Source organism: Abramis brama (assembly GCF_963993115.1).
Source record: "Abramis brama genome assembly, chromosome: 19".
NCBI lineage: Eukaryota > Metazoa > Chordata > Actinopteri > Cypriniformes > Leuciscidae > Abramis > Abramis brama.
In genome coordinates, this window is record NC_139981.1 from 2,491,565 (window position 1) to 2,506,786 (window position 15,222).

The 15,222-nt window shown below is 37.1% G+C and overlaps 1 protein-coding gene across 3 annotated transcripts in view; it reads left to right on the forward strand.

Annotated features, from left to right (window-relative positions):
- The window catches only part of disc1 (DISC1 scaffold protein), a 61,566-nt gene that overhangs the window by 8,695 nt on the left and 37,649 nt on the right, over nucleotides 1-15,222 (forward strand). For all 3 annotated transcript variants that reach the window (XR_014603541.1, XM_084092932.1, XM_084092933.1), the window contains exons 2-6: nucleotides 4,662-5,464; nucleotides 6,075-6,144; nucleotides 9,156-9,309; nucleotides 10,689-10,785; nucleotides 12,056-12,261. Coding sequence is in view for 2 of the 3 variants with exons in the window: in XM_084092932.1 (XP_083949058.1) it covers nucleotides 4,662-5,464; nucleotides 6,075-6,144; nucleotides 9,156-9,309; nucleotides 10,689-10,785; nucleotides 12,056-12,261 (1,330 nt within the window). In the remaining variant the exon portion in view is untranslated. The remainder of the gene's footprint in view (nucleotides 1-4,661; nucleotides 5,465-6,074; nucleotides 6,145-9,155; nucleotides 9,310-10,688; nucleotides 10,786-12,055; nucleotides 12,262-15,222) is intronic.

A 15,222-nucleotide genomic window follows, 5' to 3' on the forward strand; every position in this document is an offset into this window, starting at 1 on the left:
GTTTTCTCAGCGAGCTCCCCCTACAGCTGTGGGCCGTATATTTCACAATACTGTAGTAAAATAATCACACTTGCGACGGCCTCCTCCCCCTTTCTACCGCTGCTCATGTGCATTTGTTATTACAGGAGCCGGCCAACTTTATCGCATGGAGCTATGTCTACCGAGGTGTGTAATGCATCATACACAGTATCATATGGCGTGTGTGTTTATGTTGAATTGCCGTAAAGCAGTTTGTGTTTCTCGCTCGTTCTCGCTTCTCACGAGACTTCCTATTTCCAACTTACCGGGACGTTAGTCCCCATGTTGTTGCAAGGTTGGTTTTCCACTGGGGGGAGCGGGGAAAGTCACCATTCTCACCAGAACAGGTTATTTAACCATCCAAATGATTTCTAAATGGTTTTATTAAGTTGAAATAGTTGCCAAGTTCCCCTTTAAAACAACATTCCTTCTGATGTTCATTCATGTTTATTTGATGCTATAAATTATCTAGAAGGAAGAGATGATCGGTTCACAAGCAGCTTTAACTGAGGCTCTACAGCGATCTGTCAGACACTTTAAAGAGCCACAAAACTGTATTTATTGTTTAAATTTCTTTAAAGGTCCTGTTCTTCGTGATCCCATGTTTCAAACTTTAGTTAGTGTGTAATGTTGCTGTTAGAGCATAAATAATATCTGTAAAATTATAAAGCTCAAAGTTCAATGCCAAGCGAGATATTTTATTTAACAGAAGTCGCCCACATCGAATGGCCCGTTTGGACTACATCCCTCTACTGCCTTCTTTAATGACGTCACTAGAACCGTTTTTTGACTAACCTCCGCCCACAGGAATGCTCCCTCAACTCTACCGAAATTCGTTTATGTACTTGCGCACTTATAACTTACTGTGTTTATTCAGCTCTTACGGTGATTTTCTGAAGTAAAACTGACGCTTCATCTTTTGTGTGATGTACAATAAACTTTATTAAACTCATCAGTATATGTTTGATCATCATTCGGACCTGATCCGAAACAGCAGACTTGTAGGCTATTAATAATGGATACATACAAGCAGATGACAAATACGTTATAATAACCGTAATTAAACTACTAAACTATACCTGTTCCATCTCTATACAGCACTCTGACTCTGTAGGCATTATTGTCCGACTCGAAATGAACACCGTTACTGAGAGTTTCTGATATTATCATCTTCCGTGAGATGAAATTGTCCTGAGAGACTGAGCGTGAGCTCATGAAGCTCCGCCCCCTGGGTCGTCCAGCAGCAGCTCATTTGCATTTAAAGGGCACACACTAAAACAGCGCGTTTTTCTGAGCCCCAAAAAATGACAATTTAAACATGCTGTAAAAAATGATCTGTTGGGTATTTTGAGCTGAAACTTCACATACACACTCTGGGGACATCAGAGACTTATTTTTACAAAAGGGGCATAATACGGGACCTTTAAAAAATGACCAAATTTGAGACTTTGTTTCATATCAAAAGTACCCTGGTCTGTCCTGTGTGTCAGTGTGTTGTCAGTGTCCTCTCTGCTCCGCAATGTGTGTTTCACTGCGTGAGAACATGTGTGGCGTGAGAGAGGCGTGGCTTGTTGGACATAGCAACAGTAACTAAAGGGGGCGGGTCTTTGCGAACGGTCAATTGGAGTGCGGTTGTGAACAGTGATTTGCTCGCATTTGTACGGTCATTTCAAAGATGTTTTCCACTGTATTTTTTCATTTATGCTGCTATTCTTCATTCTAAATATCATCTTTAATGTTCCACAGAATGAGGGGAAATCATTTTTAGGTGAACCAATACTTTAGCACTGGGGTCCCAGACAGCATCATAGTGTCGGTGTGTATAGAGATGAGTCCCAGCTTAGGACCCCAGTATTATGCCTGATCTAAATCTGTTCTCGTGACAACTAGTCGCCTAGTTGTATTATTTCCCCTGATACTGCCCTCTGTAACCGGTAGGCGTGGCTTGGGCGTGTCCTCATAGGGCAGCGAAGCAAGTGCATTCTGGGAGTTGTTGTCTTTCATCCACATGAGGCAAAAATACATTTTCTGGCTTTCCTCAGTCTAGAAGACACCAACTTCTAAAATAATTTCACATTTCTACTAAATAAATGACCCAATTTAAATACACACTCATCTTTCCAGCGGTGAAATATCCCTTTAAGATCTTGTGGGGGCTTCAAGTAAATACCTTGTCAAAAGGGGTCGGGTGACACAAAGGCTTAGTTAATCTCTGCTGTGGTCGACTGCTTGATAACGTCACTCGAGCAGCTCCTCTTTTCTCTCTAGAAAACATTCTTCATCTGCTCTTCATTAGCTCAGCGTAATTTATGGTGAAAGAAAGAAGATAAACAGAGTATTCGGCTTAATTTTTCTTGCCTTACATATTTAAGACTTCCACACATGTTCAGACTATCCACCTTATTTTGCAACTCGGAAGTAAATACGAATGCTGAACGCAACGTGCGCCATTTCATCAGATTTCTAACAATAATCTACACACCAATGCAGGAGAATATACATCAATATGTTTCTAAATATGCGATCTGTTAATTTATCGCGATTTCAAAATAAAAGTTTAAACTCTCGTTTTGAGTTTGCATGTTTTGATGTCCACATTTTCTTGTTCAAGAAATTACAGTGGTTGTAGCATTTCTATCATTAAGAAGTGGCCAAATATAAAATCTTACATGAAAAATAGAAATCAGTGACACAAACTTTCTATTCCTCCTCTTTTTCGGAGGTCAGGTTTTGTCTCAGTGATGGTCTAGTCTGAGCTCTCGGTTCTCACACTCCTGTGAATCGCTGTTATTTCTCCCTCGTGAGTTTGTGTGTTTATGTTTGAAAGATCAGCGAGAGACTCGTTTAACGGCACTGCAGCTGTTCTCACTCTACACACGGGACGGATCCTGCATTCGTTGCAGAGAGGCATTGTGGGAAACGCGTTTAAATGAAGAGCCAATCAGAGCTGCAGACAAAGAGTTCATTTGAGAGTGTTTCCACTGATCCGTCCCCTTCCAGAACAACAGACCAGTGTGTTTCATTGACTTGACGTGTGGAGGTTTTGGTTTTATACTTGTGTCTCTTTGATGTTTTTGGGGCTTGTAATTTTCTGATGGCTTGTTGTTTATGCATTTGAACTCATTAACTCATTTCAGCTAATCTTGCAGTCAGTTTTACTCAGCCAGAGGAATGTTTCATTGTTCAGAAGTGTAAACTATTAATGTATTGTGTAATTTATTATAAAACTCCTAAAACTCTTTAGGGTTCCTGCAAATAATACTAATTTAATTTATATATATATATATATATATATATATATATATATATATATATATATATATTATTTTTATTTTTATTTTTTATTATTGGTTTAATATTTATATTTAATATTAATTTTAAAGTTATGGTTCTTTTTAAAACTCCATAGCAAAAAAAATATATATACAGTATATACAAGCAAATATTTCTTAAATATATACATGCATATGTGTGTATTTATATGTACAAATTAATTATACACCGTACACACACATATTATATTATGTAAACACAAACTTTAAATCGCGACTAATCGTTGTCCAGCACTAATATATCTGTGGCAGATGTAAACATCTGCTACAATGGTAGTTTTGTATAAAATTTAAGTGTAAAATGGAAAAAAAATATATATATATTTTAAATGGAAAAAAAGTAAAAAGGTACAATATTTACTGATATGGAATTTATTCAACTCTTAACACTTTTTATTGTGCATTACCTGATGTGCTATTTAAAAAACAATAAACATTTAAGTTTATGTGTAAAATTAAAGTGTAAATAAACTGTACAAAAATGTACAATTTTAAAAAATAAATAAGTAAATTAATTAATAAAGTATTTACAATATTTATTTAAATGCAATTTATTAGACTCTTAAAGTTGATTTTTAAGAGTTTTATTTTAATTTCCATTCAATTTTAATTTCAACTATTTAAAAAAAAAATACATTAAAGTTTTGTGTAAAATTAAAGTGTAAAATGTACAAAAATGTACAATTTAAAAATAAATAAATAAATAATAAAAAAGTACAATATTTATTGATATGCAATTTATTAAACTCTGTTGTTTTTAATTGTGCATTTCCTGATGTGCCCGTTAGTTTTAAATTAAAATATTTTTATATTTTTTTTAAATTACATTAAAGTTTTGTGTAAAATTAAAGTGTAAAATGCACAAAAAATGACATTTAAATGTAAAAAAAGTACAATATTTAATGATATGCAATATAATAAACTCTTAGTTTGTTTTTAATTGTGCATTTCCTGATGTGCCCGTTTTAAATTAAAATACTTTTATATTTTTTAAAATTACATTAAAGTTTTGTGTAAAATTAAAGTGTAAAATGCACAAAAAATTACATTTAAATGTAAAAAAGTTCAATATTTAATGCTATATATTCGTCTCCTGATGTGCCCATTAGTAGTCATTTTTCAGCAGCTGTATTGCATTTGACACGCTGATCACAGGGAGATTTTACAGCTGAACCACGTGACAGCAGCTGTCATGGGTCATTATTTGTTTACAAAAATACCATTGTGAAACTTTGCATGTCAGATGTCCAAGTTCCTCTCATGGTTTATTATCCAGACTTAGAGGTTTAACCAGCAATCTGTTCTCAACAGGTGCATCAGCGTCAGGAAGCCGTCACAAGTGGAGTTTCAGACGGTCAGAGCCGCTTAGCCAGGTCGAAGCTGCCAGAACGCCATGTGATTCTGAACAAGGACATTCAAAAACTCCTATTAGCTCGTCTACTGATGAGAGCGCTCAAAAGAGCGCCTCTAAATGCCATAAAGATGCTTTCGAGGGAGACAACTCTTCGGATTCTTCCAAAACTCACCGTTTGCGTGACACAGAGGAAAGTCCTCTAACGCAATCATGCGACATTTTCAATTCCAGCTTCAGTTTCATTCAGCAGTCATTAGAAACCAGTGATTTTTTAGATGCGAGCACAAACAAACAAACTGAATCGACATCAGTGGACAAACTGAAGTCTGAAACATCAAACTCAGGTGTTTTAAAACCTCACGCTCACTTCAGCCAATCAGAGATCAGCTCTGTTCCAATTAGCCAATCAGGACCTGAGGTTTTCGCATTAAGACATTTGCCGGGCTCGATTGGTCAGTCAGTGCAATATAAAGGGCTGTTATTGGACCGAGATCTGTGGCTAGCAGACCTGGACATGCAGACCTCGTCTTCCATGACGTCTTACGCAAAAGAAAACATCCAGGATTCAGACTCTGGCTCTCTGGACACCGAAGTCACGTCTTCGCTCTCGATTGACTCGTCAGACTCGACCTCGGCCTCGTCGGTCACCTCTGGATACGAGAGCGCCACCGCGTCCGCAGAACAGAGTCGGGACGGCCTGAAAAAGAAGTGCGAAGATGTTCTGCAAGACTGTCTGCAGAACAATCGCACGAACACCAAGGTACCAGTACGACACAACACTGTATGAGTTCAAGGGTCTTTTATTGTCATTCCAAACACATTTTTACATGAAGGAACGAAACTTAAGTACTAAGTTCCCGGTCAAAACACAAGATAAAAACATTGACCAATAAAACATTAGAAACTAGAGTGTATGTCTAAGCAGCTTCGGCAAAAAATTGCACAATAGCAATAAAAAACTAGAACAGACAATGCAGTGGAATAAAAACAGTGCAATAATTAGTAATAAATTAGGACATAAATAGTCAAATATTGTTACACATAAAATGTCTAATACTGTTATTAAAAAAAAAAGATATCTCCATAATTATGTCTACATTTTACAGGAGGATTAATATTTCATTGTTTGCTAAATCAACTATTGCTCATAACACTGCAAAAAAGGCCTTTTACTTGCTAAAAAAAAGTCAGACGACACAAGGCATGTAGTGCAACAGTTTTTGATCATGCTGATCATTTAGAGGCTTTAATTTCTGTATATATAAAAAATATGATACAGTCATTTTTATTTGACTGTAAGTGACACTTAACTGTCTTCACTTACAATCTATAATTTTTTTTAAATGTTTTACAATGTTTTCCCTCTTTAGATCGAGTCCATAATGATGAAGCTTCAGAGATTACAGCACAAAGCGGTTTTGGACGACGACTATGACACAGGTCAGACATTTTAGATGCTCAGTGCTTGTTAGATTTATTATTATTATAATGAAAGTTTGTTTCTCTAGCTAATAGTATGTGTATATTTAGTGTGAATACTGAAACAGAATTGATACTTATTCTAAAATATAATTAAAGATGCAGTGATTTCTGTGAAATGCTGTTGTAAGTAGATCGGACAGAGTGCCACAACGAACTAGCTAATCAGCAGTAGGGGGCGTGTCCATTAATGATTGGGAGGATAGAGAGTAAGCCAATCAGTAGTAGAGGGTGAGTCCACTCATAATGGGGGAGGAGAGAGAGTGTGCCAATCAGCAGTAGGGGGCGTGTCCATTCATGATGGAGGAGGGACAGAGTGAGCCAATCAGCAGTAGGGGGTGTGTCCATTCATGATGGGGGAGGGACAGAGGGAGCCAATCAGCGGCAAGGGGCGTGTCCATTCATGATGGGGAGGGACAGAGGGAGCCAATCAGCGGTAAGGGGCGTGTCCATTCATGATGGGGAGGGACAGAGTGAGCCAATACACAGTAAGGGGCGTGTCCATTCATGATGGGGGAGGGACAGAGTGAGCCAGTCAGCAGTAGGGGGCGTGTCCATTCATGATTGGGGAGGGACAGAGTGAGCCAGTCAGCGGTAAGGGGCGTGTCCATTCATGATGGGGAGGGACAGAGTGAGCCAATCAGCAGTACGGGGCGTGTCCATTCATGATGGGGGAGGGACAGAGGGAGCCAATCAGCGGTAAGGGGCGTGTCCATTCATGATGGGGAGGGACAGAGTGAGCCAATACACAGTAAGGGGCGTGTCCATTCATGATGGGGGAGGGACAGAGTGAGCCAGTCAGCGGTAAGGGGCTTGTCCATTCATGATGGGGGAGGAGCGAGAGAGAGTGAACAAGAGGGAGATTTGAAGAAATGCTGTAGAAAGAGAAGTATGAGAGACATCACAAAAGGGTAAAGGTCAAAGGAACATCACTGGAAAAAGAAGGGTAATGATCAGGCAAGAGCTGAAAATGGAAAACGTTTTTTTTCTGCTCAGTACGTAAGATTGGTTTTGAGTGTGTGCTGCTGGGGACTAACAGCGACCTCTTGCTGGCTTGTACTCGTGGACTGTATGTTAATTTTTTGTTCTTCCTTGCGAAGCTTTATTTTGCTTTGCTTCTGCTATGATAAAGAGACATCAACTCTTGCATTGCGTGTTTGTACATTTTAGGGGCGGAGCAATGAAGGCAGGGGTGTGTTTGTTTGAGTTGATTTCAAATATATCAGCAGTGTTTCTCAGAAATCACTTACTGCACCTTTAATGCTCTATCAAAAGAAATTGAAGCCATTGCTTCACATTTTAAAGGACGATCCTACTCCATACTGTATCTATGAATTTACTGTATGTCCAAATAAGTCCACAGCTGATGACAGAAGACAAAAACTGTTTCAACACATTAATGTGTTGAGCAAACACACCAAACACTCCCGGCTGATTGTCATAACTCAGCAATGGTGACCTCAAACCAGACCAAAAACATTAACTTGTGATTGCTCACTATATTTAGCAAGAATATTTAGGCCTGTCACAATCGTGAATTTTGTGCTTACGATTAATTGTCATTCAAATAATATCGATAAACGACTTAATTCTGTTTTGTTCATGTCTCTTACAGTGAAAGCCCTTTTTTACTAATGTTTTTTACGTACATAATATAATCCTGCATATTTTTATCTGTTTAAATCATTTAAAGTATTTTATATTGTGCACTGCATTTTTTTCTGAGTAGTATCACATTTGAAATGTTTATCTTTGCATGTGTGCTGTTTCACAGGCTATTTTTGAACAGTATTAGACAGCACTGTACATTATACATTATTTATAGTCCATAACTTCATAAGTTCTGCGATTCATTGTGAAACCGCGCCATCTTCTGGTCATCATCAGCACAGTCTTCATGCAGAATCAGTGTGTCACGACTTATTTTAGTCTTAATTTCTGTATACTATGCTTCATTAGTTACTGTACTTAAAAGAGTCCCATAGTCTTCGGCGTGTGATCTTGTAAAACTACTTCTATTTGATCAGATCAGATGATTGACCTACATTAGTCAGCTGGAAGCCTTTTCCCCATCCTTAGAGCCTGACAAACCTTGTGACTTACATAACTAACCCTGACTTTTCCCAGACCTGGTCTGATCCCTGATCTGTGTGTGTGTGTGTGTGTGTGTGTGTGTGTGTGTGTAAAGTGGGTCAGTTGTGTTTGTTTTGTTTTGTGCTGGCTTCTACTGACACACACACACACACACACACACACACACACACACACACACACACACACACACACACACACACACACACACACACACACACACACACACACACACACACACACACACACACTTCCTGCAGAGTATTACTTGTAGATTAGGGTTTACGTGCTTAAATGTGGCTCTTTTTTGTGGAAGATTGAGTTGTAATCAATAATAGATGAATAAATCTGACAGCTCGATTTTAATTATGATATTTGGCTAGTTTTTGAGATTAAATAGCAAGTCAAAGTTATTTATGTAGGATATTTAAACATGGCTAAGCTAAGTGCTTTACAAAGTAAAATTACATAACATAAAGCAACATATATATTTTGTATTTAGACAAAAAGTTTGGCTAACATTTTTTTAAATGTTGCTATTTGTTTCAGAATGTTCAGAGAACATTCAAAAGTAACATTCCAATAATGTTTGGAAAATGACAAAATGGAATGTTTCCTTAATGTTCACAAAACCAAACAAAAAAAATGGACATTTTAAACGTTCAGAGAACATTCCGAAATAAAGTTTTTATAACTTATATGAACTCTAAGATACCTCTGTGTTTGTTATGAATAAATTATTTTGACGCAAGATATTTTCGTATTTTTTGTTTTGAGTTTGAACTGGAACTGGACTGGAAACGGATGTACATTTGTGTCTGGCTCGTGCTTTACTCCATCAAAGAAAGATTTCTGAAAGGCTTTTTTGTTTGTGTGTTCAGCCGAGCGTTTTGGGAAGAAACTAGAGGAACTGCGGAGAGAGAGAGCGACACTTAAGCCCGGTCTCCCGTCCAGACACCCTGAGGTCACTGGATTTCTGGAGCGTCTCAGGACAGCGGTGCACAGCGCCATCCACAGGACACACACGCACTGCAGGTCTGGACACATCAAAACACATTATACCTTCATTCATCGAGAGCTTATCTGTTCTGAGAACTTTCCTAACTGTTCAAATGTTTAGTAATGGTAATGTTTTTGAATGTCTCTTCTGCTCATCAAGGCTGCATTTGCTTGATCAAAAAATTTAATATTATTTCAAATTAATTAAATAATCTTTAATTAATTAATAATCTTGATTATTTCAAGCTGAATTTTCAGCATCATTACTCCAGTCTTCAGTGTCACATGATCCATCAGAAATCATATTAATGTGATGATTTGATGCTCAAGAAACATTTATGATTATTATTATTATTAATGTTGACAATTTTTGTGAAAACAGATACATTTTTATTTTTCAGGATTCTTTGATGAAAAGATTTATCTGAAATAGATATATTTTGTAACATTATAAATGTTTACTGTTTCTTTTGATCAATTTAATGCATCTTTGCTGAGTAAAAGTATTAATTCCATCAGATCTAAACATAGTATTTTCTATATATTTACACTCGGATATGAATGTAATCCATTCTTCTCAGTTAAATTCTGATTTCTAATCTGACTAGATGTTCTGTAATACTACAGTATGCTTCAGTATATTGTATTTGAAGGCTGGTTAGATGATCTCAGCTCCAGAAATAAGCCTTTTAAACAGGAAAGCAAACAGGAGTGGCGTCAGTGTCTGAAAAGCACTTCCTGTTACGTATTGTTTCCATATGTTTATCTTTGTATAGTTTGGCGGCTGTAGCTCAGAGACACTTAATTATAATCAATGAGACACTGACTAGAAGTGACACAGATTCAGTGTTATTTTAGTATTATTTATATGCTATTATAGTAATTATTCATATTTTCAGTTTGCTTTTATTTTTATATTTACAGTTTTCATAATACAGTTTTATAATAAAGAATTATTTAGTATTATTATTATTCATAATTTAATGCATATTAAATATAACTAATTAAAATATATTATAATATTTAATATATTTATATATTATTTAAATATATTATAATGTATCATTTTGAATTAGACAGTATATATATTTACAGTATATTTCATTTTAGTTTACATTTTAGCAATTTTGTTGTGCTTTTGTCATTTTTATTAGTTAAAAAAATATATTTTAATTAAGTTTTAGTAATTTCAGCACTTCAGTCTATTTTATTTCAGTTAGTTGCCATTTTCTCATTTCTAATTATTTCTAATTTTATGTTTTTAAAGTTTGTTTTTCATGTAATATTTCAATTTTATTTTATTTCAGCTTCATTTCAGTTATCATACATTATTTTAAATAGTTTTAGTTAACGTTAACAAGACATTTCTAGTCACGTTTTTCCGTGAGTGATCATAAATGCATTTTTTCAAACAGGCAAAACGGTGAAGCGAGTGACGATCAGGCATCAGGAAGCTCTCAGATCCGACCTCAAACACGGGAGAAACTGTTAGAGAAAAAACAGAGGATTCAGGTGAACACACATATATGATCATCACTGATATATGATTATTAAGAGCATAACATATGCATATTAACTTATTGCTTGAATAAGAAGTTTGTATTGCTGTTTAACGTATTGCAGTACATATGCACTAATAAGCTTTTGTTGCTTGAATGTTTACTGTGCTTTTAGTCGGACTATGGATCTAGACTCATACTATTAAAGAGGATTTGTTATGTGTTTTTTTTCCATGTTCAACTTTAGTGTGTAATGTTGAAAAAGGTTTCCTCCAGCAGTTCTTCTCTATATCAGTGTCAGTGTTTCTGAACTCCCTGAAACGCCTCCATTGTAGTCTTGAGTTTCTTCCGGGAGCGAACACGTCACAATATTCCTCATTTAAATAATTAATGCGCAGAATAAAGGGGCGGGGCCTGGTTGAGTTAGTTAGTAGTGTGTTAAACTGCCGGTTATGGTAAGGGGCGGGACATTTCCCAAACACGCTCGAAGGGCTCGACCAATCACAACACACTGATCCAGCCGACCAATCAGAGCACAGTGTGCTTTCAGAAGGAGGGGCTTCATAGAGACAGGAAAGTGGTCGTTCAACCACGTTGGTTAATGACGTCACGCAGGTCATGGAGTAATAACTTCTTTTAATGAGTCTGTTTGAGATCTAATTAATGCTAGATGTTTTGCTATAAATGACGAACATGGCATCTGAGGACTATTTCTCATTTTTCTCAGTTATTTTTTAGTTAAGTTATTTTGCTTTATTTCCAAATTCAATCATAGGCTCGTTCTTACATAGTAGAGCACATTCGCACATGCGCACTCTTCAAAAACGGTGCTTTAAATCTCTTGACAAACTAAAAGACGTAAATGACATTTGTATGTATTCTAAAAGACACAGATTGTACTGAATATCAGCTTGATTATTTTGCTCAAGATAAGGATTTTTGAGTCCACATGTCATGCAAACAAGAAACTCTGCTTCTAACCGCAGGTCGAGAGCTGTCGTTCCAAACACACAACTTTGCGAAGCTGTTTGCGAATGTTTGTTAGAACGATGGTTTTGGGAAACACCGACTTGTTGAACTGCTGATAACGGCGGAACTTGCGACCATAGTTGGCTAACGATGCTTTTGGGAAACACACCCCAGAGCGTCACTGACAGACTGGGAAGAGAGGAGCTGCAACAATGGAGAATATGGGGAAAATAATGATCGTTCAAGCATGAAAACCTAATCCAGTAGACAACAAAGACCGGTTGTAAGTTTATATGTGTGTTGTGTGTGTACAGAAGGAGATGTGTGAGCTTCAGCGGAGGCTGGAGGAGCTGCAGGAGCAGAGCAGAGCTGTGGAGGAGGAGCTGGAGGAGCTGGAGGAGCCCGTCCTGAGAGCCTGTGATTCGGCTCAGCTGCGTCTGATGGCTCGAGCGCTGGAGGACATGATCACCTCTGAACATCGGCCGCAGATCAGCCTGTCTCCACCAGCAGCGATCATCAGGTGAGGGGAAGCGGACCTCAGGGTTCCCACAGGTCCTTGATAGAGATGCGCGGATGAGCTCCCAATCCGCAGCCAAAAACAAATCATCCACCCGCACCAATAAATCTCTCTGATTTAAGTATCCCGATCCGCACCCGACGGTCAAATTACAATTATTCTTTTTTGTTGTCACGCGTGATGATAAATGGATGATCATCACCTTCAACAGTGGACTCTGCGACGGTTGATGCGCGCATCTCTAATGGTAACATAATACACTGATGAATGAGCACTGCTTTTACTGTAAATGAACATTTCTTTAAAACAACATTTATTTGACAGAATTTCATTTTCTTAATGGCATAAACAGACTTTACTCCCTTGAAACTTAAACCGGAATCTGTCACTGCGAACAGGCGAACACACACACACAAGCGCCCGCACACAAACACTTCACAGCCGTTGCATATAGGGCTGTCACTTTACGTTCGAAAATCGATTGCACAATCGTTCGGACCAACCAACACAAGTTTCGAAAACGAAAACAGGGAATCGATTTTACCGGCCTTCTCTCGGAGCGCGTCCAGCTCGTCACGATACGCCCGCAGCGAGCGCACGTCACACAGCAACTGCAGGCTCTGACACACACACATAACAGCAAATTATACCTCTGCATAATGTGTCTCTTTTTACTACAAAAATGTGAATTCTGCCGGTATTCAGACAGTCTCGTGCATACAGATACAGATTCGGGCTACGGTCTACAATCGCCTACGTAGGCGAAATTTGTTTGACATTTCTAATTGTAAACGCAGGCATGTTTAAGACTGAGGTAATGTTTTTCACTGATGTTATGGCAGTCTACTCTGCTTATTGTTTTTCGAGAGTGCATGAAACTTCACGCCAGTAAATCATCAGGAATATTGCTGACTTGTGCGCGTCTCAAGCGCCCTCTTTACGTTCGTCCTAATGCCTGTTAGTTGTCTGTGGATTTGCCCATACTTGGCGTTTAAAATAGAAACGTCTTTAGACATGGAAAATCGATTTTACAATTGATTCTATGAACACTTATGTCTCAAAAATCGAACAGGATTTTTCACAAAAGTGACAGCCCTAGTTGCATATTACATACCCAGCACTTGATTCATCCTCGTTAACCACTTCGCTAAAACGCTCCCACACGGTACTTTTCTTTCTTTCTTTCCTTCCTTTTGTTTTGTTTTTAATTCTTCTTTTTTACTTCACTCACAGACCTGCTGTTTCTGCTTAAAAAAGCGGACCCCGCGCAGCGTAGATCTTAAAGAGAGTGCAAATTAGTGCCTGTCTGCCTGGCGGGAAAAAAATTACATTTTAGACATTTAAGAGAATGTAGTTAATATTTTCGTTAATAATGATTTATCATATCCACCCGTGACCCGACCAAAATTAATCAGAATGTTATTTTTATTACTTGACCCGCGCGATCCGCGAACATAACCGCGATCCGCGCATCACTAGTCCTTGAAAGTTTGTGAATCTAGAAAAAAGAATTCAAGGCCCTGGAAAGTTTTTGAAGATAAACATACATAGTGAAAAAAAATTCCATATTATTCCCTCTGGTCCGCTAATCTGTTATTTCGTCAACACTTCGTGGCCTATGCACACTAGCTTGCTTGATTCACGTTAGTTACGCACAATTACGCGTTACGTTAAGTGTTTCCCGCGTGAGTTGTACGTTGCCATGACGTTCATGCTCGCACAAAACTACTACGATGGAACCTGAACGTTTGTTGTTGGACAACAAATGTGTTCCCACATTAAGTCCTTGAATTTGAGGGTTTTGGACCTGGAAAGTCCTTGAAAGGTCCTTGAATTTGAAGTTAACCAAGGTGTGGGAACCCTGGGACCTGCCAAATGTGTAAAAAGTGGATGACAAACAAAATTATATCACTGAATAAGACACAAACATATAGCAATTGTCTTTGATGAGGTTTATTTTCTTGCAAGAAGTGTTCAGCAGTCGTACAGTCACACAGATTGGCTTCAGAGTGTGACCGTGATCCTTCCTCCTTTATAGCCTTGACTCCCAGAATGTTATCTTTCTAGGCCAATGATGGTGTTTTCACCCATATGTGGGACATTTTTAGACTTGTTCATCATATTGTGTCCTTGAGTGGAGGCCCTCCGGTCACGTGCCAACACTCTTTACCATTCAAATACAATTCCATAATAGAATAAGGATTGTGTGTGCTCTTTTACTGTTATATGATGGTCACACACATCTTAAAGATAAAATATCTTCCACAAGGAACAGCTATTTACATAAAATGTAATGTGTGTGCATGAAACCCTCTTTTAGGGATTCGTTTATTTACTCGCACTTCTGGAAGTTCAGCATAGCGTTCACTTACTGGAGTCTGGAGTCATTATGGGATGAACATTTACACACTATCAAACTTGTCACGTCGCTAACGGACAAGACCACAATTCATTTGAAGGCACCATGTTTGAAAAAGTGCAGATGTAAATGAGGTTTGCAAGCTACAGGGGAGTGATGATTTTCAGCAAATCTTACAGGTTTAGAAAATAAATTAATAATAATAATAATAATAATAATAATAATTTATTTTATTAATATTGTTATTAATGTTAATAATAACAAAGCAGCAACAACAACAGAAATAATAATAATTTCAATAATAAAACTTATTACTCTTGGTGTTATTGATAACAACAAAATCATTATTGTTTATTATTATTATTATTATTATTATTATTATTATTATAGTGATTTAATTGATTGGTGATTCTTTTTTATTATTGATGATGATTTATTATTGATGATGATGATAATAATATCACTTAATCATTTATTATGATTTACAATTGATTTATTATTATTATTATTATTATTATTGTTATAGATATTATTATTATTATTATTATTATTATTATTATTATTATTATTATAGTGATTTAATTGATTGGTGATTATTTTTTATT